The sequence below is a fragment of the Sylvia atricapilla genome, chromosome 15 (assembly GCF_009819655.1).
Source record: "Sylvia atricapilla isolate bSylAtr1 chromosome 15, bSylAtr1.pri, whole genome shotgun sequence".
NCBI classification, from domain to species: Eukaryota; Metazoa; Chordata; class Aves; order Passeriformes; family Sylviidae; genus Sylvia; species Sylvia atricapilla.
In genome coordinates this window covers 9,133,171-9,154,110 of record NC_089154.1, presented here as the reverse complement: position 1 = coordinate 9,154,110, position 20,940 = coordinate 9,133,171, and the positions used below count along the sequence as shown (strand labels likewise).

The 20,940-nt window shown below is 56.8% G+C and overlaps 2 protein-coding genes across 2 annotated transcripts; one reads left to right on the top strand and one right to left on the bottom strand.

The window, feature by feature from the left end:
• The first annotated feature begins 951 nt into the window (after positions 1-951).
• On the top strand, positions 952-3,628 carry ANTKMT (adenine nucleotide translocase lysine methyltransferase). Its single transcript, XM_066330076.1, has 6 exons — positions 952-1,149; positions 1,223-1,327; positions 1,896-2,036; positions 2,533-2,583; positions 3,138-3,320; positions 3,480-3,628. The coding sequence occupies exons 1-6, from the start codon at positions 958-960 to the stop codon at positions 3,549-3,551; spliced, it is 744 nt and encodes a 247-aa protein (XP_066186173.1). The 5' UTR covers positions 952-957; the 3' UTR covers positions 3,552-3,628.
• Positions 3,591-18,881, bottom strand: CCDC78 (coiled-coil domain containing 78). The gene is given in 17 exon segments (XM_066330085.1): positions 3,591-3,731; positions 4,352-4,414; positions 4,416-4,470; positions 5,408-5,508; positions 6,785-6,851; positions 8,419-8,462; positions 9,479-9,650; positions 10,179-10,390; positions 11,128-11,253; positions 11,687-11,765; positions 12,457-12,545; positions 13,210-13,260; positions 13,341-13,484; positions 17,330-17,509; positions 17,736-17,822; positions 17,985-18,159; positions 18,161-18,881. Coding segments are annotated over 17 exon segments (1,932 nt in total). The 5' UTR covers positions 18,307-18,881.
• Positions 18,882-20,940: the final 2,059 nt, after the last annotated feature.

Below are 20,940 nucleotides of genomic sequence, written 5' to 3'. Positions count from 1 at the left end.
CATGCACAGCCCTGCTCCACTGCACACAGCCATCCTCAGCTGTCCACAGCCACACACAGGGGCACAAACCCCTGCACAGCCACACCTTGCAAGTAACCATGCACTACGGCACAGCCACTCACAACTGGGCACAGCTGCACATGGCCATGCACACACAGCCATGCAGAGACACCCATGCACGCCAGCACAGCTGCAACAGCCCTGCAGGACCATGCACAGCTGCTCAAACCTGTGCACAAGCACACACAGAACCACTCACAACCATGCACAGCCCTGCACAGCAACATTCACAGCTTGACACAGCCGTGTTCATCTGTGCACAACTGTGCAGCCATCACAAGCCCTCAGCCAGGTGTGCACAGCCCTGCACAGACAGCCAGATGTGTGTAACAGTGCACACGCACACAGAACTGTGTAACAGTGCACACACACAGAACTGTGTGTAACAGTGCAGAAACACACAGAGCCCTGCACAACCACCCAGATCTGTGTAACAGTGCACACACAGAACTGTGTGTAACGGTGTACAGACACACAGAACTGTGTGTAACACTGCACACACACACACACAGCCGGCTGTGCACAACTGAACCACCATTCCCAGCCATGCACAACTGCACACACACACACACACACACACACACACAGAGAGAGCTGCAGCCATTCACAGCCTCACACAGCTGTCCTCCCCCATGCAAAACACTCACAGCGCACACAAACACATGCACACAGCCGTGCTCACAGCACACAGCGGCACGGCACACAGCACCGTGCACGACCTGCACACGAACACACACATCCCCCTGTGCACACAACCCCGCACCGCCGTGCCCCTCCTGCAGCCCCGGGGCCGTGTCCCCGCTGTCCCCCCGTCCCCTGTCCCCGCCGTGTCCCCGGCGCTCCGGAGCCGCTCCCGGCGGAAGGTCCCGGCTGCGCTGCCCTCCCCTTCCGGCGGCCATGGAGCAGCGCTGGGAGCCGGGGGAGCCGGGGGAGCCGGGGGAGCCGGGGGAGCCGGGCTGGGCGGGTCCCGGCGGTGCTCTGGGCGCCCGGGGGCTGCTGGCGGTGGCCGTGGCCAGCGGGGCTGCCGTATGGGCCACCTGGGCCGTGCTGCTGATGCCCGGCTTCCGCCGCGTCCCCCTGCGCCTGCAGGTACCCCGGCACCCCCCGGGCCCTGTGTCCCCGCCGGCCCGGAGCCCGCCCTGACCGCCCCGTGTCCCCCCAGGTGCCCTACCAGCCCTCCAGCCCCCGGCAGGTGGCCAACGCCCTGGCGCTGCTGCGGGGCCGCGCCGGCAAGACCGTGGATCTGGGATCCGGAGACGGACGGCTCGTAAGGGCTGGGTCCTGCGGGGATTTGGGGTGCCCAGGGTGGGCGAAGGGCAGGGAGAGGGGCTGCACGCACCAGGAGGGTGTAGGGGAGACCCCCCACCCACCTGCTGCCTGGCTTCTGGCTGTGGTTCTGTGTCCTCCTGGCTACGGTCCAGGACCATCCCAAGGGGTCCCAGAGGGTCCTCGATGGTCTTAGGCAGCTGCAGGTGGTTCTGGATTGTCTCAGGTGGCCCTAGATGTTCCTGGGCTGTCCTAGACGGTCCTAGAGTGTCCTAGTTGACCCAGCATGGTCCTAGGTGGGTTTAAATAGCCCCAGGTGGTTCTAGGCAGTCCTAGGTGATCCAGAGTGGCTCTAGATGGTCATAGATGGTCTTTGACAGCCCTAAAAGACATCACATGCAGGGAGCAGGGTGGGAATGAGGGCTCTGGGTGGTGCTGAGGTCACCCTGCCTGTGAGCCAGCAGGATGGGGTGGATGGAGCTGGGCAGCAGCCCCTGCCCACCCAAATCCTGCCCCAGACTCAACACCGAGGTGGTTTGGGTTTCAGCCCTCCCTCTCTCCCTCTGCAGGTGCTCGAGGCTTACAAGCAGGGGCTGAGGCCAGCCCTGGGCTATGAGCTCAACCCCTGGCTGCTGTGCCTGGCCAACTACCGTGCCTGGAAGGCCGGGTACCACGGGAATGTCTCCTTCCTGAAGAAGGATCTCTGGAAGGTAACAGCATCCTGAGGGTCTGGATGTGCTCAGGGCAGGGCCAGAGCTCTCTTTGCATCTCCAGGATGGATTTGCTGATGGTTACTTGCTGCTTCCCTGTCCCACGCTGCTCCTGGGAGGTGGAAAAACCATCCTCCTTTCCAGGGGAATGCCAGCTGGGGCAGCCCGTGGCCAGTCCTGCTGCTTGGAGCAGCTCTGAGGACAGGTCTGGGTGCTGCTGACAGGGTCACCTGCAGAGATGAGCTTCTCAGGCTGTCATCAGGTGTTTGCACCCTGAGCAGAGAGAATCCATCAGGGAATGTGGGTCTGGGATGGTGCTGGAGGCAGGTGTTTCCCAAGACATGCTGCTTTCATGCCCACACTTCCCCATCCCACATGGTTTGTGGCATCTTTGCTCCCTCCAAGGTTCCAGTGATCACCCACAAGGCTTGGATGCTCAAGTAGTTGTTCCTGCCCTGCCTGTTGCTCGTTATTCCCCTTTTCCTTCTGTTTTAAGGTGAATCTTTCTGACTGCCACAACGTGATTGTGTTCCTGGCCCCCAGTGTGGTGAGTCAGTCCCTCCCACCCTGAGTTGTTCTGGGCCAGCTGGGGGCTTCTCTTGGGAAGGAGAGGGGACCTGGGATGGGCTAAGGCCAAGTGGGCATCACTGTGGGTGAGCTGTCTGGTGCTACACAGCATCTGGATTTATAGAATCATGGAATTATTCAAGTTGGAGAATCCCTCTGAGATGGAGTCCTACCATTCCTCCAGCACTGCCAAGGCCACCCCGTGTCCCCAAGTGCCACATCCATGTCTGCATGGGATGGTGACCCCACCCCTGCCCTGGGCAGCTGTGCCAGTGCCTGACCAGCCTTCCCATGAAGAAATTTTCCCAATATCCAACCTAAACCTCCCCTGGTGCTACTTGAGGCCGTTTCCCCTTGTCCTGTTGCTCATGACTCGCTCCAAGTCCCAGCCTTACACAGGGCCAGTCCCAGCCCTGTGCTTTGAAGGGTCTTTGGCTGGTGCCCCAGAAGCTGCCCCATGATCCCTGGTGGCACTGCCACTATGTGCCTGTGTCGTAAGGCTGCCTGTCCTTGGCTGTGTCTGTCTCTTCCCAGAAACCTCCCTTGGCCACCAAGCTCCTGGCAGAGCTGCCCGACGATGCCCGGGTGGTGGCCGGACGCTTCCCCTTCCCCTCGTGGACGCCCAGCAGCACCCTGGGGCAGGGCCTGGAGCAGGTCTGGGCCTATGACATGAAGGAGGTGCGGCGAGAGGCACAAAGCAGCGCTCAGGAAAGCCGGGTCTGACCCCAGCCTCGTTAAACACGGTGTAACACCAGCCTCGTTCAGCTGAGCATGAAGGGTCAGAGCCACTCCAGCCCTTGGCTCAGCTCAGGACAGAAGTGCTTGGCCAGCGTTTGTCCTGGGGACTCGCAGGGTGGCAGTCCTTCGCTTTTCCAGAGTGTGAGCAAAGCAAGGGAGGAGAAAATCAGACCTAGAAATCCTGGGGTTAACACAGGATTTAAAGGATAGAGCTCCATTGCCTCTTTTTGGATGATTGCTACTTTATTTCTATTTGATTTTTAAAAATAAAGTTCTGGTTGATTGTTCCTCTGAGATTTTTGCTTTGTCTTTGAGCTGCTGGTTGCTCCTAGAGTTGGGTTTTGCTCCTCTGTCCTTTCCAGCTCACCTCCATGAAGGATCAGTTTGGCCCTGCTCTTCAATATGATATTCCATTTTCCACTCAAACACAGAGGGAAATGGGGTTTTCCTGACACAGAATCATGGAATGGGTTGGGTTGAAAGGGACCTTGAAGCTCCTCTTGTTTCATCCCTGCCATGGGCAGGGACACCTCCCACTATCCCAGGTCAACCTGGCCATGGATGGTTCCAAGGATCCAGGGGCAGCCACAGCTTCTCTGGGCAGCCTTTCACCACTCTCACAGGAAAAGAGCAGCTCATCCCTTTGTCCAACCCCAGAAGAAATCCTGGCCTGAGCTAGCCTTAGCTCTGTCTCACAGGAGCCATGAGGGGAGCGAGGCAGGAGCAGCTCTTGGTCCAGGTCTCATCCAGGAAAAATGTTACAGCAGGAGCAGGAACGTGTCCCTGCAGCTCAGCAGTAAAGAGCTGCCTGGGAACCTGACCCCATGTCCAGGGTGTGTTAGGGAAGAGCAGGATTCCTGCAGCTGAGGGATGGCTGGGGACAGACGAGACGCAGTTGTCTCCTTTTAGTCCTGTGAATTTAAGACCAGGAACACCCACGTGGTTTCTCTTGCCGTTCCCACCTCCCAGCCTGGGAAGGATCCTTGCCTGGCAGACCGTAAAACACAGACCTGCCTCGGGCTGTGGGTGTTCCCGAGGCTGGGGCTGCTATGGCTCGTGGCTGGCACTCCTGGCACGGGGCACCTCGCTGCCCTCAGCATTCCTCAGCTGCAGGATCTCCTGCTTGTACCTGCAGTGCAAGTGACACTGTCACTGCCCACGGTCCCCAGGCAATGAGCCATGCCAGGAGCTGAGCCTGGCACATAGATCCTGCAGCCTTTCCCAAAGAAAAGGTGTTCTGGGCTCTGCCAGGGGCTGGGGAGTCACAGCAGGAGCAGGGGGATCATGCCCTGCCACACCTGTCCTCTCCCTTCCCTGCCCTTCCCTGCTCTTCTCCCTGCTCCAGAGCAGGATGAGCCAGGGAGAGGGGAACATAGATCAGGGGCTGCTGGGACAACTTAGATTAGAACCTGTGAACAAAAGAACTCTAAAGGTTTTAGGGTTTAGATTAGAGTTAGGTTTTAGGTTTAGATTAGGGTTTAGATTTTAGGTTCCTATGAAGGTTCTAGGGAAACCCCAGAGCCCCTTCCAATGCCTAAAGGGGCTCCAGGAGAATGGGAGAGGGACTTTGGACAATGGCATAAAGTGACAGGACACAGGGAATGGCTTCCCACTGCCAGAGGGCAGGGTTAGGTGGGATATTGGGAAGGAATTGTTCCCTGGGAGGGTGGGGAGGCCCTGGCACAGGGTGCCCAGAATATTTGTGGCTGCCCCTGGATCCCTGGAAGTGTCCAAGGCCAGGTTGAACAGGGCTTGGAGCAGCCTGGGATGGTGGAAGGTGTCCCTGCCCATGGCAGGGGAATTGGGTGAATGTTTTCATCACTTCCAACCCAACCCATTCCGTGATTCCGATTCCTCCCAAGGCTGGGTGAGCACGCAGGGAAGAACGTGTGTGACAGGACATCTGTCCTGCTGCCCTGTGGGACAAGAGGTGGTGGCAGCTGCCTGCACAGCTGGAGGAGCCGTGGGACATCAGCACTGTGGCAGGGTCAGCAGTGGGCATGGAGATGTCATTGGCACCAAGCCTGGAGATGGAGCAGGAGCACAGGGGGAATCCCCCACCTCACCTGGCAAGGTGCTGATCGATGTACCCCTGCAGCTCCAACACCTGCTCCTCTGCCACCACTGCCCGAGACAGCAGCTGGCTTCTCTGCAGCTCCTGCTCCTCCTGCAGGGGCAAGAAAACATGGAGAAAACGTGGAGAAAAGGGGAGATCTGTGAGATGGGAGTGATCTTGCTCAGCCCCTCTCTGCTCTGTGAGTCCAACCTTCCGACCACTTCCCCGTCACTCTGCCCTCTCAGCCACGACATCTCCCATCTTTTGGCCGCAGAGATGCACCCTGTCCAGGTGCTGAGCTTTACATGCCCAAGGAATGGGAGAGCACGCCCTCAGATTGCTGTGGACAGGGAAAAACATGATATGGAAGTGAATATCCCTGCAGCCAGCAGGAACCAGACTGGGAAGCTGATTCAGATTCAGCCTACACTTGAACCAGGTCGAAGAATCATGGAATTGTGTTGGTTGGAAAAGCCCACTAGAATCCAGGAGTTAACCTGGCAATAACAAGGTCACCACTGACCCACGTCCCCAAGTGCCACACCCACATGTCCTTTAAATCCCTCCAGGGATGGTAACTCCAGCACTACCCTGGGCAGCTGTGCCAGTGCTGACCACCCTTCCCATGAAGGAATATTCCCAATATCCCATCTAAACCTCCCCTGGCACAACTTGAGGCCGTTTCCCCTTGTCCTGTCCCCGTTCCCTCGGAACAGAGCCCGGCCCCTCCAGGCTGTCCCCTCCTGTCAGGGAGCTGTGCAGAGCCACAAGGTCCCCCCTGAGTCTCCTTTTCTCCAGGCTGAGCCCCTTTCCAGCTCCCTCAGCCTCTCCTGGTGCTCCAGCCCCTTCCCAGCTCTGTTCCCTTCTTTGGACACACTCCAGCCTCTCAATGTCCTTCTTGTCATGAGTGGCCTAAAACTGCCCCCGGGACGGGAGGTGTCCCAGCAGTGCCAGAGGAGAACAATCAGCCCCAGTTTGTTACAGAGATGCCCAAAAGTTGTTCTGAAACGTGGGCAGGAGTGACAAGGGGCTGCTCTCCTTTCTTCAGCAGCAGGGACAGTAAAGCCTTGAGACACCACCAGCAAGGCTCCATGGAAAGTGATCCTCAGGGAATGGTCACGGCCCCGAGGCTGCCAGAGCTCCAGGAGTGTTTGGACAGTGCTCTCAGGAATGCACAGAGTGGGATTGTTGGGGTGTTTGCTGGACCAGGAGTTGGACTAGAGGATCTTTGTGGGTCTTTCCCACTCAGGATATTCTGTGACTCCATGGAAGTTTCCCCCTCCAGCCTGGAGGAGTGTCCCAGCCCCAGGGCAGGAGGTGAGGCAGCACATCTCTGCTGTGGGTGAGAGATCACCTTTGGCTCCAACGGGCTGTTCCAGATCTTTACCTGAGTGTTGAGTTTGAATTCCCGGAGCTTCTTCCTGACCTCTGCCCAGCCCTCCTCCTCCAGCCGCCTGGGACAGAAGAGCTCATTTGGATCATGCCCAGACATTAAATCCAGCCCTTTCACAGATCCCACAGCTCCACACAACTGGTGCCCATCCCACCAGCATCCCCAGAACTGGAACCTTTCCTCTCCCAATGCCCAAACTTCCCCAGGGCATGTGGCACCATTTGGGGAGGGGTGTGTGTGTCACAGCCCTTCTGCCAGCCTGGGACTCCCCACCCGCGGTTTGGGGCTGTTCCAGAAAGAGTCCTTGCCCTGCCACTGCGGGGCTGGATTGGATGGGAGCAGGGAGCCATCAGTGCCAAAGGCTGGCACTTGCCCCGTTTGGTCCCTTCTGGTCAGCGAGCACCAGAGGTGAGCTGTCTGCACAGCCCGGCGTGGGAAAGCCCTTCCCAGCCCGTCCCAGCGCCCGGGAGGAGAATACAGGTCACATCTGAGGCTGGGGGAACCGGGGCTGTGTGAAGGCAGGAATGCATTGTGCTCCCTGCGGTTCCCTCTGCCGGGCTGGCCGCAGCTTCCCAGCGCCGGGAGATCCCGCCTGGGCTTCCCTGGGAGCCACGGGAGAAGGGAATAATGCAGCTGGGAAACCCCCACGGCACGGGAGGTGGAAGGATTTGGGCTTTAGGGTCCCTCCCGACCCAGCTCGTTCTCTGACAAAGGCCAGGAGCAGCGGGAATCGGAGCTCTGGGATTCCTGTGTCTAGCCAGAGGAGCAAGGGAACAGCACGGTTTTAACTCAGCAGTGTTTGAAGTGTTGTGGCAGTTACAAAAACCCCAAATGACGAAATGCATCACTGAAATTGAGGTTCTGGACTTTCCATGCCCTGCTCCTGTGGTGCCTGCCCAAATTACTGCATTTACTCACGGACCACTGCTATTTTCAGTGTGGAAAACATGGCAAAGGTTGGTTGAGGCTCAGGATTGTGCCTGAGACACCCCTCCAAAGCCCAGGGGCTCTGGCACTCACCCACTCCTCAGTGCTGGCATCCAGCTAATGGAATATTTGACGTGTTTTCTAGGTGACCAAGTCTTTTAAAGGGCTGAAAAATCCCAGCTCAGGTTTCTCCCACTGCACAGCTATAGCTGGTTGAGTTTTAGCAGGATAATGGAGCACGGGGAAGAGACTCATCAAAATGTTGCAATTTCAGGGTTTGTTGGGAAGCCAGAGAGGCGTCAGCACAGCAGCACCAAAGGGTCCCAGCCCAGCTCCTGCACTGGGAAGGAGGAAAAACAGGACCATCCCAAACTGGTGCTGTCCCACGGGCCTTTCTCAGGTTGTGATCCACCAAAGCACTTGGGCATGTGCTTAACTTTGGCTTTCAAAGAGGTCAGTGGGGCTAAAAACATGATTAAATCAAATATGTGGTTAAGAGCTTTCTTGGATCAAGGCCCAGTGACCAAGTCTCTTCCTGCAGGAAGTGCTGTGCTGAAGGGACAGCTGCCTCTTCTTCTGCAGGCCCAGCCACAACCTTTCCCTGCTTATTGCTGCCTCCAGCCAGGCAAAAAAGATCCCTCAATCCTCTCATTCATGGGAATTTGGAATGACAGATATCCCAAGAAAGAAGCAGCACTTACTGCTCCGGAGGCACTGGGAAGGCAGAGGCTCCTTTCAGGCTTTTCTGGAGGCAAAGGAAGAACAGAATTCCTGTAAATGTGGTAAATGTGAACCCATTGCAATCCCAGATCCTGCCACCTTTAGAGAAATCCTGTCATGGAATGGGTTAGGGTGGGAAAGGACCTTAAAGATGATCTAATTCCATCCCTGCCATGGGCAGGGACACTTTCCACCATCCCAGGCTGCTCCAAGCCCTGTCCATCCTGGCCTTGGACACTTCCAGGCATCCAGGGGCAGCCACAGCTTCTCTGGGCACCCTGTGCCAGGGCCAAGTTGTAAAAAGACACATAAAAAGACATTCTCCCTCTTTTTTGTAAGGCCCTTTGGAAGTGGCACAAGGTATCCCAGCACTCTCAGAGCCACCAGTGCCATGGCAAGGAAATGATGGGCTGTACAGTCTGAAGGTTTCAGGTCTCCCATCCTCTGAATTTCTAAATAAATGCATCCTGTGCAAATCAGGATCCACATTTGCCCAGCTGGAGGACATTAACCCATCCTAGGAAAGTGTCCAAGGCCAGGTTGGATGGGGCTTGGAGCAGCCTGGGATAGTGGAAGGTGTCCCTGCCCATGGCAGGGGTGCCACAAGATGAGCTTTAAGGTCCTTCCAACCCAAACCATTCTAAGATTCCATGATTGTGTCACATGGAGATGACTGCTGTGTTCCCTGTCTGTTCCCCAGGCACAGCAAACCCTCATGGAGAGGGTGGATGTGGCACTTGGGGACATGGCTCAGTGGTGGCCTTGACAGCACTGGGGCAAGGGTTGGACTCAATCTGAGAGCACTTTTCCAACCTAACCAATCCTATAAAGGCCTTAAGGAAGGGGCTGAATCTGCAGCTCATGAAACTCTTCCCACCAAGGAGGGACACTTTCCATTATCCCAGGCTGCTCCAAGCCCCATCCAGCCTGGCCTTGGATACCTCCAGAGATCCAGGGGCAGCCAGAGCTGCTCTGGGCACCCTGTGCCAGGGCCTGCTCATCCTCACAGGGAACAATTCCATGTCAATATCCCACCTCTACCTTCTGCAGTTCCTGGAGCTGCATCTCCAGCTTTGCCTTTTCCTCCCGCAGCCGGTTCAGCTCCCGGGAGCTGTTTGTCAGCAGCTCGGGGTCTGTGATGCAGAAGTGGAGCTCTGCAGGGCCACAATCCATGGCACTGCTCCCCAGGGACAGGATCTGCTCCCGCTGCCGCCTGTAACCAGCACAGGGGTCAGTCCCTGCTCCTTTTGGGTGACATCACCGAGCACTTCTGCTGCTCCTGAAGGTGCCACTCACTGGGACCTGCTGATTCTGGCCACCTGCAAAGGATAAGTGGGAGAGTTTCTGAAGGGCGCTTGTCCTAGAGCTATTTGTGGCTTTTATACCACAAGTATTTCTGCTGCTTCCCACAGCCCAAGCTGCCGAGAGAGCTGAGAGCACTGCAGGGACGGGCTGGGAGGTGGAGCTATTTGTGGTACCTCTGCATTTCCACACCATCCACCGTGGGATCAATCTCTCACCCTGCATTTTAAGTGGGAGGAACATATGTGCAAAGCAGCTCCATGGGGTCCAGAGCACCCTGATGTGCAGCTGGAGGCAGCTTGATCCTGGATTGCCAGGAGCAGGGAGATAAATGTGCCTTTCAGATCCTCTGCTGCATCTGGGAGCCATTTGCCTCCTTCTAGGGCAGGGGATGGGTGCTGTGGGGCTTCTCCACTTGGCCCTGAAGGAGGAGGTTTACCCATAGGCAATCAGCAGGTTCTCGTGCTTCTTGGCCAGGTCCTTCATGCGTCTCTTGTACCCACGAGCTGCCCGAGCCAGCTGCTCCTCCCGGGACTTGTAGGAAGCCCGGATATCCCTGAGCATGCTGTCCACAAAGTTCCTCATGGCAGCTTGGCCAGCTGGGGCTTTGCTGCGGCCTGTGATGCCACTGGGTTTGCTGTCCATGTAGTTCTGTAAATGGAGAGAGAGGGAAACCCAGAGGGAATGACTTCCCACTGCCAGAGAACAGAGTTAGATGGGATATTGGGAAGGAATTGTTTCCTGGGAGGGTGAGGAGGCCCTGGCACAGGGTGCCCAGAGAAGCTGTGGCTGCCCCTGGATCCCTGGAGGTGTTCAAGGCCAGGCTGGATGGGGCTTGGAGCAGCCTGGGATAGTGGAAGGTGTCCCTGACCATGACAGGGGGTGGCACGAGGTGATCTTTAAAGTCCCTTCCAACCAAAACCGTTCCATGATTCTATGGCAGCCCCCCTCTGCACCCAGCTTTCCTGTATGGCCATGCAAAATTATCAGCGAGTTTCTGCTGGGACTTTTCCTCGTCAGATTACAGGGATTAAAAACCCCTTTCTTTATGTATTTACTCTAATTTATTGGCAGCAGCCTACAAGAGGAGGGTGCCAGTATGGAGACACCTGAGGGAATGGAGTTGGGCCAGGGGAGGGTCAGGCTGGAAAAGTTTTTCCCCCAGAGGGTGCTGGCACTGCCCAGGCTCCCCAGGGAATGGGCACAACCCCAAGGCTGCTGGAGCTCCAGGAGCATTTGGACACCATTCCCACGGATGCCCAGGGTGGGATTGTTGGGAGGTCTGTGCAGGGCTGGGAGCTGGATCCATGATCTTTGTGGATCCCTTCCAGCTCAGGATATTCTGTGACCTCCCCAGGGCAGGAGAGCCCCGGGCTGGGGGCACCCACCGCCACGTCCCTGAGGTGCCGCGCCAGCCGGGAGCGATACTCCTCGTTCAGCTCCTTCAGCCGCAGCTGCAGCCGCGAGTTCTCCGCCTCCACCTCCTGGAGCTGGCCCTGGGATGTCAGCAGCACCTGGCACAGCAAACAAAAATCCTGCTGCCCTGGTCCTCCGGCCCGGGAGTGAGGGCTGAGACGTTTCATCAGAGTGAAGGTCTTCATTTCCAGATATTTGGCTTCACTAGAGCTGGGAAGCCGGATTTTCAGAGGAACCCACTGGAAATGTTTAGAATCCCTATTCCCCTGCTACCTCTCGTCATTTGCCACCCCCCCACCCCGGTGATTCCACCAACTCTTTCTGAAAACCAGTGAGCAAAATTCCTCCCACCACCTTTGCAAGCAGCACTTCCACCACGTGCAGGAGGGAACCGCGCAGGGAGAACCTCGGTGTGACAAACTCCCTGGAGAGGGAGAGGTGCTGGAGCACCTGGATTCAAGGCATGCCAGCCCTGCCAGCTCAGGAGGAGCCCACGGAAGGTGGATGGAGGCGGAGGGAGCCCGTGCTCACCGCTGATTGCTCCGCCAGCCTCTGCCGGCTGGCCCCGACCGCGCCCTTCGCCTCCTGCAGCTCCTTCCCCAGCGCCAGCCTGCACACACAGCAAGGAGCAGGGTTTATGTCAACTGCCCAAACTCCTTCTCCATCTCTGAAAGTGTCCAAGGCCAGGCTGGATGGCACTTGGAACAACCAGGTCTAGTGGAAGGTGTCCCTGCCCATGGCAAGGGGTGGAATGAGATGGGCTTTAGGGTCCCTTCCAACCCAACCCTTTCCGGGGTCCTGTGGTTCTCCATAGGCCCAACACAGCCAGCTTTGGGAAGGAAATCACTTTGGAGTGACAGAAACCTCCCAGCAGCAGCTGCCAGCCTCCAAATGTGTGTCAAGCAGCGCCACAAAATCTCTCCCCACTAAAGGTGAACACCCTTCCCAGTCCTGTAGCATCCTGGGGCAGCCCCTCCTGGGACATTAATCCCATTCCAAGGTGATGGAAAACCCACTGTGTGGGTAAGGGCAGGGCTGGATTAATCTCTGCGATGTCACACATTTGCTGTGTGTCACAGAGAGTGGATTTTGACTGTGTCCCTGAACACCATCAACTTTAATCTGATGGCTCTGAAGAAGAAGGAAACATCAGGTTTTCCTTCCAGGCCTCACCTCTTCCAAGGGTGGATCATTCCTTCCCTGTACCCCCCAAAGGCAGACTGCCTCCTCTCCTGTTCCCATGGGTCAAATCCAGCTGCAACAAATCCCACAAACACCTGGCCAAGCAGAGGGACACTCACATTCGCTCCTCCAGCTTCTGCTGCTGCTCATCGTGGGCTTTCTTTAGTTTTTCCAGCTCCACTTTTATGTGATCCTGGTTTCCAAGCAACTGAGGGACAAACAAAGAGGAAGATGAGGCAGAAATCTTGAGTGAAGAGAGGACGAAGTGAGGAGAACCTGGAGCTGAGCACTTGTCCAGCTGAGCAGTGATATGCTGGGGAAGGACTGGTTTAACTGGGAGGGCCAGGTGCCCTCCAGCACGGCAGGAATGGTGTCTGATGCACAGCCAGGGCACGTGGAGGTGCACATGTGTCGGTCTCCCGAGGGAAAAGCTCACGTTGAGAATGAGATTCCCAGCAGGAGCCGGTGGCGGAGCCCAAGCTGGTTCTGCAAGGGCTGCAGATGGGGAGGAGGCAGAGACCATTTCTGTGCTCTCAGTTTTGGGTGCTTCATCACCCCCAGATTTCTCAAGTGTGAGAAAGAAGGAAAAAAAAGTGTCCCCTGCACCTGCTGGTTTCTAAGCTCCTGTCTGTGTTCCCCCGGCGAGAGCATGGAGCCAGGGAATCACCTCTGCCCTCCTCAGCTCTGCCTGCACATCTGGAGTTATTCCTGTCTCATTTTGCAACTGCAGAGTTTAAAAAAAGGATTTAAGATGAATCAAAGCATCAGCTGATCCACAAAACTCAAGTTAGCAGGAGGAGGTGCCAGCCACAGTTGGAATCAATCCCCCCTCTGCTTCCCAAGGATGCAGCAGCAGACCCCTGCACACTCACGTTTCCTTCCAGCTCCTGCTGCTCGTGTTCAGAGGCAGCTGCATCCTCAGGCTGCTTTGGGCAGAGAGAAGAAGGGGCCTGGTAGATCCCTGTTCTCCAAGGGGCTGCTGGAAGGGCACAGGGTCCCTTACCTTCCCCCTGTGAGTAGAGTGGGGCTGTCCTGCTGCTTTCCCTCTTCCCGCATCGGGGGAGGATTGATGGGCCAAGCCAGGGGGGTGGGTGCTCTCTTTGGCCAGGCTGAGCAGTTCCTGGGTCAGCTCCTCATTCCTCATCACCTGCCAGGTAGAACAAGAAGGAAAGAACTTCTGAAACCCACCTCTGGTCAGCACATCCCTGCTGCTCCTGGTGTGTGCTCCAGGCAGGCACCCCCTCCCCTCCCCAAATCGAGTTTCTATTTTAATTCTGTCTCCTATGTCCAAAGATACCAGTGATTTTCTGGTTCTCATGGAAATGCATTGCCAGGGAGCAGGATTATTCCCATGCAATGTTATCCCTCTACACATCTCACACTCAAATCCAGGACCTAATGCCAGCCCTGGTCACAGCTCTGCCACCACCTCTGCAGGCCTCCAGGTCCCTCCTTGGCCCCACCCTGCACCCTCCGTGCAGCTTCTCAACACTTCAGGAACATCCCTCCCCATGGAACGGCTTAGAGCAGTGCTGGGCTCCAGAGCACAAGGAGAAGGACCAACTCTCCATCCATCCATCCATCCATCCATCCATCCATCCATCCATCCATCCATCCATCCATCCCTCCATGCATCCCTCCATCTCTCCATCTCTCCATCCCTCCATCCCTCCATCCATCCATCTCTCCCTCCGGGATGACATAATCCGGTTCTGTTGGAATGCATCCCCCCAGCAGCAGCCAGCCCACAGCCCCGTGTAGGCAGCGAGATTCAAAGCGCTGCTGGTGTGAAGCGACACATTTCCAAAAGATAAAGAGGATCTGAATGAGAAAAGCTCCGTTACAGGTGATCTGGAAGGAACACTGGGGGAATTCATGTCTCCCAGGAGGGTTTCTGTGTAGATAACAAAGCTTTGATGGGGTTTATGACTGGGGACAAGCTTGAGTAATTGTTACCATGGCAGTGAATCGGGAGGATGGGAGGCAGAGGTCATCTGAGTCATCCGTGGAGAGAATAGCTTATCAAAAGATAGCACGGGGTGGGCTGGGGGAGAGCGAGGAGAAAGGAGGCTGACAAAGAGGTGAGATATACAGCTGTGAAACCTGACAGCTCCGCAGAGACAGCCCGCTTGTTCCCCGGCCCGCAGCGATCCATCTGCAGCTGTCAGCCCTGACAATTTGATCGCAGGGGTCACAAGGAGCGGTTTAGCCAAAAAAAAAGGAGCAGACCCCGGTTTGAGTTTGGCTTCGCTGCCTTTCCTGAGCTCCCGAGCCTGGCGTGGCTCCAGGGAAAACCCTGAGCGCGTTTGGGTCCCCTCCGGGGCTGCCGCCGCAGCCGGCGCGAACCTGGGGGACAAAAGCAGAAGGAAATGGAGCCCGAGGAAAGGTCAGAGCCTTGAAAAGGAGGAATTAACAGCGAGTCAGAAAACAGGCACCGAGTGCCTGCCTGGCATCTCCCGCGAGGCGCTTCCCAAGGGCTGGGCAAGGCCGCTCCTGGGCCGGACAGCCACGGGCGGTGTGTGAATCCCGCGGACAATGGAGCCGCGACAATTCAGAGGCTCCGACTGTTCCCGGACAAGGGGCCGTGAATGAGCTCGCCGAGCTGCTCCTGCGCCAAGCAGCCATGACAACATATTGGCAAGGTCACAAGTAGCACTTGTAATTGGGAATGTGTAAAAGGTTCATTGTCTCCCCCAGAAGAGCGCCGGGGAAGGGGAGGGGGCAGAACCGCAGGCTGCTTTTCCCGTTTCCTTTGGGAAAGTCCGCACTGGGAAAATAATGAGCAAGAGGCCCATGTCGCGACAAGTCCCGGGCTGCCAAGCTGGAGCCTCTCTGGCTTCAGGCAGGGATTTTTGGGAGTCAGAGCCAAGGAACTGGGGTAAACTCCTCGGCATATGGAGGACATCCAAGGAATTCACCACCCCTGGCTTCTGGACCCGCTTCACCACTCCCTGGAGCAACCTGGTCTAGAGGAAGGTGTCCCGTGGCTGGGGGTAGAATGAGAAGGGCTTTAAAGTCCCTTCCACCCCAAAACATTCCATGACTCTGTGGTTCTTCAGGATGCTATCTGGCACAGAACTGAACCCACGTGCTTTCACTCCCTGAAACATTCCAGGATCCACGTGAAAACCGTGTGTTATTACCGCTAACCTGCTAAACCCGTCATTTAGAGATGTCAGCTGCCTGAAAAATCCAGTGTTTGACAAACACATCGCAGCCCCCTGGGGACGAGAAGCAGCTGAGAGTGCTGATGGCTGAGCTATTCCTCCCTGAGCCCGGCACGACCGGAGCAGAGCGGCTCTGCCTCGTGCTCCAGCGGGACCGTGGGGTGGGATCACCCCCTGCAAAAGCTGAGCTCGCCTCCTTGTGAGAATTCCCCGTTTCTCGGCTGCTGGGAGACAAACGATCTCTCCACAAGGGTCACTAACTCACGGCTGAGCATTATCCTGCTCTGCCAGAGCCCGTCCGCACACACTGCACCAAAGCAGCATTCCTGCTCCAACATCTTCCCAGCACAGCTCGGGCATGGAAATCCAGGTCATGGAGCTGAGGCAGCTCAGCTATCTGCTGGGGAAGGGCGGGAGCAGGAGGGTGTCAGTCATCCCGTCCCATTGAAAAAGAAGGAGAAGCGGGAGAGGGGAGAGGGAGGGGACAGAGGACGGGCTGTAGAAGTAGCCAAAGAAATACACAAATCTGGCTCCGAAAGCCTCTGGTTAATCATTGCTGAGCTAGCGGTCAGCGGGAAGGTGTCTGTCTTTTAAAGAACCATCACAAACTTGCTTGAAGTCGGTGTTTTTATAAACTTGCCGGGTCCCTTCTCGCCGCCGCCCGAAATGAGAGCGGCTCCAACCCGTTCACGTGCCGGCCGCGCAAGCCAAGCAGAAAAAAGGGAAACAAAAGCGAGCTGGCAGCGCGGAGGGAGCGGCCCCGGGCAGCCCCGCCGTGACCTCCGGGCACCGCCGTGGGGCCGCCGGGGGAACGGGAGCGCTCTGCCCGCGGGGTGCCGGGGGAGCAGCGGGTCAGCGTGGGCACGGCCCTGTCCCCAGCCCTGTCCCTATCCCTGTCCCCAGTCATGTCCCCATCTCGGTCCCTGTCCCCATCTCTGTCCCCAGCTCTGTCCCCGGCTCGGTCCCCAGCCCTGTCCCCGCTGGGAGGGCAGTTCCCACACACCCTGGAGAAGGAGCTGTGTTATATCAAATCCCTGGAGACAAGCCCACGGCCAGGCTATGCTGTGTCACAGCGCAAGGGCTGGACATGTCCTGGCCATGTGTGCTGGGACCCTGGAGCCCCCTGTGCTGGGCTGAGCCCCCAGTGTGGGCAGCAGGAGGGGGGATTCTGCCCCTCTGCGCCCTCAGGTGAGACCCCACCTGCAGCCTCCAGCCCTGGGGCCAACAGCAGCAGGAGCTGGAGCTGCTGGAGAGAGTCCAGGGGAGCCCATGGACATGCTCTGAGGGCTGGTGCTGCTCTGGAGCCAGGCTGGGAGAGCTGGGGGTGCTCACCTGGAGAGGAGAAGGCTCCAGGGAGAGCTCAGAGCCCCTTCCAGGGCCTAAAGGGGCTCCAAGAGAGCTGGAGAGGGACTTGGGACAAGGATCTGGAGAAGGGGGAATGGCTTCCCACTGCCAGAGGGATGGGTGGGATATTGGTAGGATTTGTTCCCTGGGCGGGGGTAGGGAGGTCCTGTGGCTGTGGCTGTCCCTGGATCCCTGGAAGTGTCCAAGGCCAGGCTGGATTGGGCTTGGGTTAGCCTTGGATAGTGGGAGGTGTCCTTGCCCATGACAGGTGGCACTGGATGGTTTTTTTGGACTTGGTGACCTTTAAGAGGTCCTTTCAACAAGAACCTTGGTACAATTGTATGAGAAGCCTCTCTGGACCTGAGCTGAGATGTGGATGAACAGCTGAAAGCCAAACAAGGTACCTGCACATCAGGGCAATGTGAGGTGGAGCTGGGATCTCTGGGATGAGCCCTGGGATGAGCCCTGTGGCCTCTCTCACCTCCTGGTCCAGCTCTCTGCCGAGGGCCAGGTAGTTGCTCTTGAGGATGATGAACTCCTGGGCCAGCTCCTGCCGGCTGCTCTCCAGGGCCCTCAGGCGCTCCCGCAGGGAATCTCGCTCCCCCGTCACCCTGGCACTGCCCAGCTCCAGCTCCTGCACCCGACTCTCCAGGGCCTGCATCTGCACAGAGGGGACAGGAGGGTTGGACGTGGCCCAGGCCAGCAGCAGGAACAGGGAGATGATTTTATGGGAGCTCCTCGGGATCTGGGGTGCTGGGGTCGGGAATTCAGCTCCATCTAAAGCCAAGGGAAGATGCCAAGCAAAGGAGAGGTGGGTGTGTTAGGAGCTGCAGAGGTGGGTGGAGGTGTGGGCAGGGCTGGAATTGGCTATTCCCAAATGTGGGTACCGTATTTTTCAGTTTGAAGTTCTCCGTCTCGTAATGCTCCTTCATTTTGTTTGTCTCGATCTGGAGATCCACGAGGTCTTTGGAAATCTGGGAGAGAGAAAGTCAGTGAAGGCCATGGATAGATTCTGAGGCCAATGTGATGTTTGAGCACAACACATCCCTCTCTAGAAGGAGGAATTTCCCCCCAGATTTCCCACTGTGGACCTGCTGGCCTCACAGCTCAGCTCTCTACAACTCCCAAAGTTTTACCTGCAGTTTTTCCTCTTCCCCGAGGACCAGCCTGGCTGGGAAGTCTGTCTTGGAGCCAGGCAGCTTCCCCATCTCCTCCTGCAGATCTCCAAGCTGCTGCCTCTCCTGGCTCTTGTGCTCCAACTGCACCTGGAGGCACAGAGCAGCTCCAGCTGAGCCCTCCTCTCCCCCTGCCACGCTGCTGGAAGAGCTCGGCATCTCCAGCTTTTCAGAACCTGAACAAATCCCAGCCAGGCTTTCCAGCTGCCATTTCTCCCCTGGAGTGAGGATTTCCTTGGCAGACTGCTGGTTCAGGACCTGGGAAGGGACCACAGACCTTCATACCTGGATTTTCGGTCAGCAAGATGCTGTCAGAATACTCACGTTGTCATTCTCTGCAACAATTCCAAGGTCCATGTGCTCAGAGAACAGGATCTCTGCACAGTGTTGGGCAGGCAGTGACAGAGAAGCCAGGGAAGGACACCAGGATCGCTAAGGAACTTCTCCTGGGAGGTCCAGCGCTGTTGCTACCAACTTTGGTTACCAGAGGGTGCGGCTTCCACCTCGGTTTTAAGGTGGCTCCCAATCTTACAGCCACCCTGGGAGCTGCCAGAGGGAAAGCAAAGGCACTTCCCGGGAGGTTTCTGTATTCCCAGCTCAGCCCACAACAGACACTGCAACAAGCAGCTCAGGAACATCCCCAGGGCAGCAATATTGCCGGTGAAGGGCTACCAGCCCTTGTTATGGACCATTCCCAAAGCTGGCTGCAGGGATAGCCTCCATCTCCACTGCAGGGACATTCCAGTGCTTTAGGGGCTGAAAAAATAAAGGGAGAGGGACTTTTTACATAGGCTGACACTGATAGAACAGTGGGGAAGATTTTAAAGTAATACAGGAGAAATTTGGAATGAATAAAGAGCAGGGTTAGATGGGATATTGGGAAAGAATTGTCCCCTGGGAGGGTGGGGAGGCCCTGGCACAGGGTGCCCAGAGCAGCTGTGGCTGCCCCTGGATCCCTGGAAATGTCCCAGGTCAGGCTGGATGGGGCTTGGAGCAGCCTGGGATGGTGGAAGGTGTCCCTGCCTATGGCAGGGGGTGACACTGGATGGGCTGTAAGGTCCCTTCCCACCCAAACCATTCCAGGACTCATTCCATGATTCCAAGGTCTGATTAACCCAATAATTAACCCACTAAACCAACCAACTCCTCCACGCCCATCCCATAGCATCTGGTTTTCTTCCAGGAAACTTCCTTTTCATCTCTGCAGTCCTCGAACCTCCCATGCCAATGAGCTGCCCAAAAGGTCCCAGGATCTCAGAGCTGTGGGTGGCAGCAAAGACCTTTCCCAATTCATCCCCTCACATCAGAGCTGCTGTGTGGAAAAAAATGTTTCAAAGCAAAGCATGCGCTGAAAGAAGCCTGGATTAGCCCAGACAGTGCGAAATCTGGGTTGTTCTGATCTGGGTGCTGCTGCTGGCTCCAAACTGGGACTTGCCAGGCTGGAATGGGACAAATCCCACAACTAAAAGTGTTTTGGGAATCTCCAGGGTCAGAGTGAGGGTAACAGGGAGTGCAGGGCAGAGTAGATAACCCTGGAAAACCTTGAGCAGGGGTAAAATCAGATGGTCTGGGAGACCTTTAAAGGTCCTTTCCAACTCAAACTCTTCCATGATTCTAAAATGAATCCCAGCTCTTAATCTCCTCATTTCAGGCTTATTATTGCTGCTATTTCTGTAGAGTGGGTGAGTTTAGGTAAGAATCTGTCTCCCACAGGAAAAAAAAAAAAAAAAAAAAAAAAAAAAAAAAAAGAGCTTTGACAATATAATGTTCAAAAAAACCCGGAGCTCTGAATAACTCCTTGGAATCTGTCAAAGCTCAGCAGATGAGAGGCAGAGGGGCATCCTGACAGAAGCTCCATGACAAGCTGAGCTCCTCACCTGGTCCAGGCTGCTGGAGGAGACCCCAGAGCCCCTCGCTGAAGGTGCACAGGGGCCAGAGCCAGGGGCTGAGCATTTCAGGGGGTCAGGGGAAGGAGAAGCGACCAAACCGTGCAATTACGTCTTGTTTCTGTTCTGCAAACTTAACAGACCTGAAGTAATTTTATTAAGGTAATGAAAGTGTTGATGAGAATTCACAGTCTCTTCACACCCAGCGCGGAGCCGAATTCACACCCTGCCCACGGCGCCGGGGGCTCGGGCACACGGAGGAGCTGAGCAGCAGCTCCACATGGACACCCCAAGGATGGGCACCTCCATCCCACAGTCCCGGGGTGCTGTCCCGGACCCCAAGACCCTGATTTGGGGGGGAACAGCCCCACCCATCCCACGGGGGCTCCCTGAGCCGCAGCGAACCCGGCAGAGGACGATTAACATACGCAAACACGGCGTTATTTATGCCAAAGCACCTGTGTGGCGCCAGGTTTGTGTGCCGGCACCAGCAATGACAGTGACCGCTTTTCCATGGGGTGGGAATACGAAGCCAATGTTGTCCTCCCCCGGCAACACCACAAAAAGCAGATTCGGGCTGAGAAATGAAGTTTTGGGGTGTCCCTGCAGCTCGGAATCTGCACCACCATTCCGGACTAAACCACGCAACCCCACCCGACCCAGATCCCAGCTCTGTGCTGAGGGTTTTTCACTCTCCCTGCCAGGTACACCTTAAATATATGCGGCTTTAAGGGATGGAACCGCTCCCAAATCCACGGGACTTCGGGGGGAAGCTTTGGAGCGCGCAGCCACCGGCCCGAGCCCGCTGTTTGTTGTCACCTGTCCCGCAGCCCTCGCAGGGTCACACACGGCCCTGTGCCCCCCAGGGGACCCCGAGCGGAGCGGGGGAGCAGCCCCCGAGCTCTCGGCACAGCCTTAGCGCAGTGACTGGCTCCATCTGGCTTCCAGCGCCAGCAAAGGGAATTTGCGTCCGCTCCCTCCCGGATGTGACAAATTCCTCCGGGATGCCAGCGGAGCACCCTGACTGCCTG

Excerpts from the sequence above, each read along its gene's own strand:
- ANTKMT (XM_066330076.1), top strand. The coding sequence starts at position 958 with ATGGAGCAGCGCTGGGAGCCGGGGGAGCCGGGGGAGCCGGGGGAGCCG. Across the intron at positions 2,037-2,532 it reads TGAAGAAGGATCTCTGGAAG|GTGAATCTTTCTGACTGCCA; the intron begins GTAACAGCATCC and ends TTCTGTTTTAAG. Across the intron at positions 3,321-3,479 it reads GCAGCGCTCAGGAAAGCCGG|AGTGTGAGCAAAGCAAGGGA; the intron begins GTCTGACCCCAG and ends TCGCTTTTCCAG.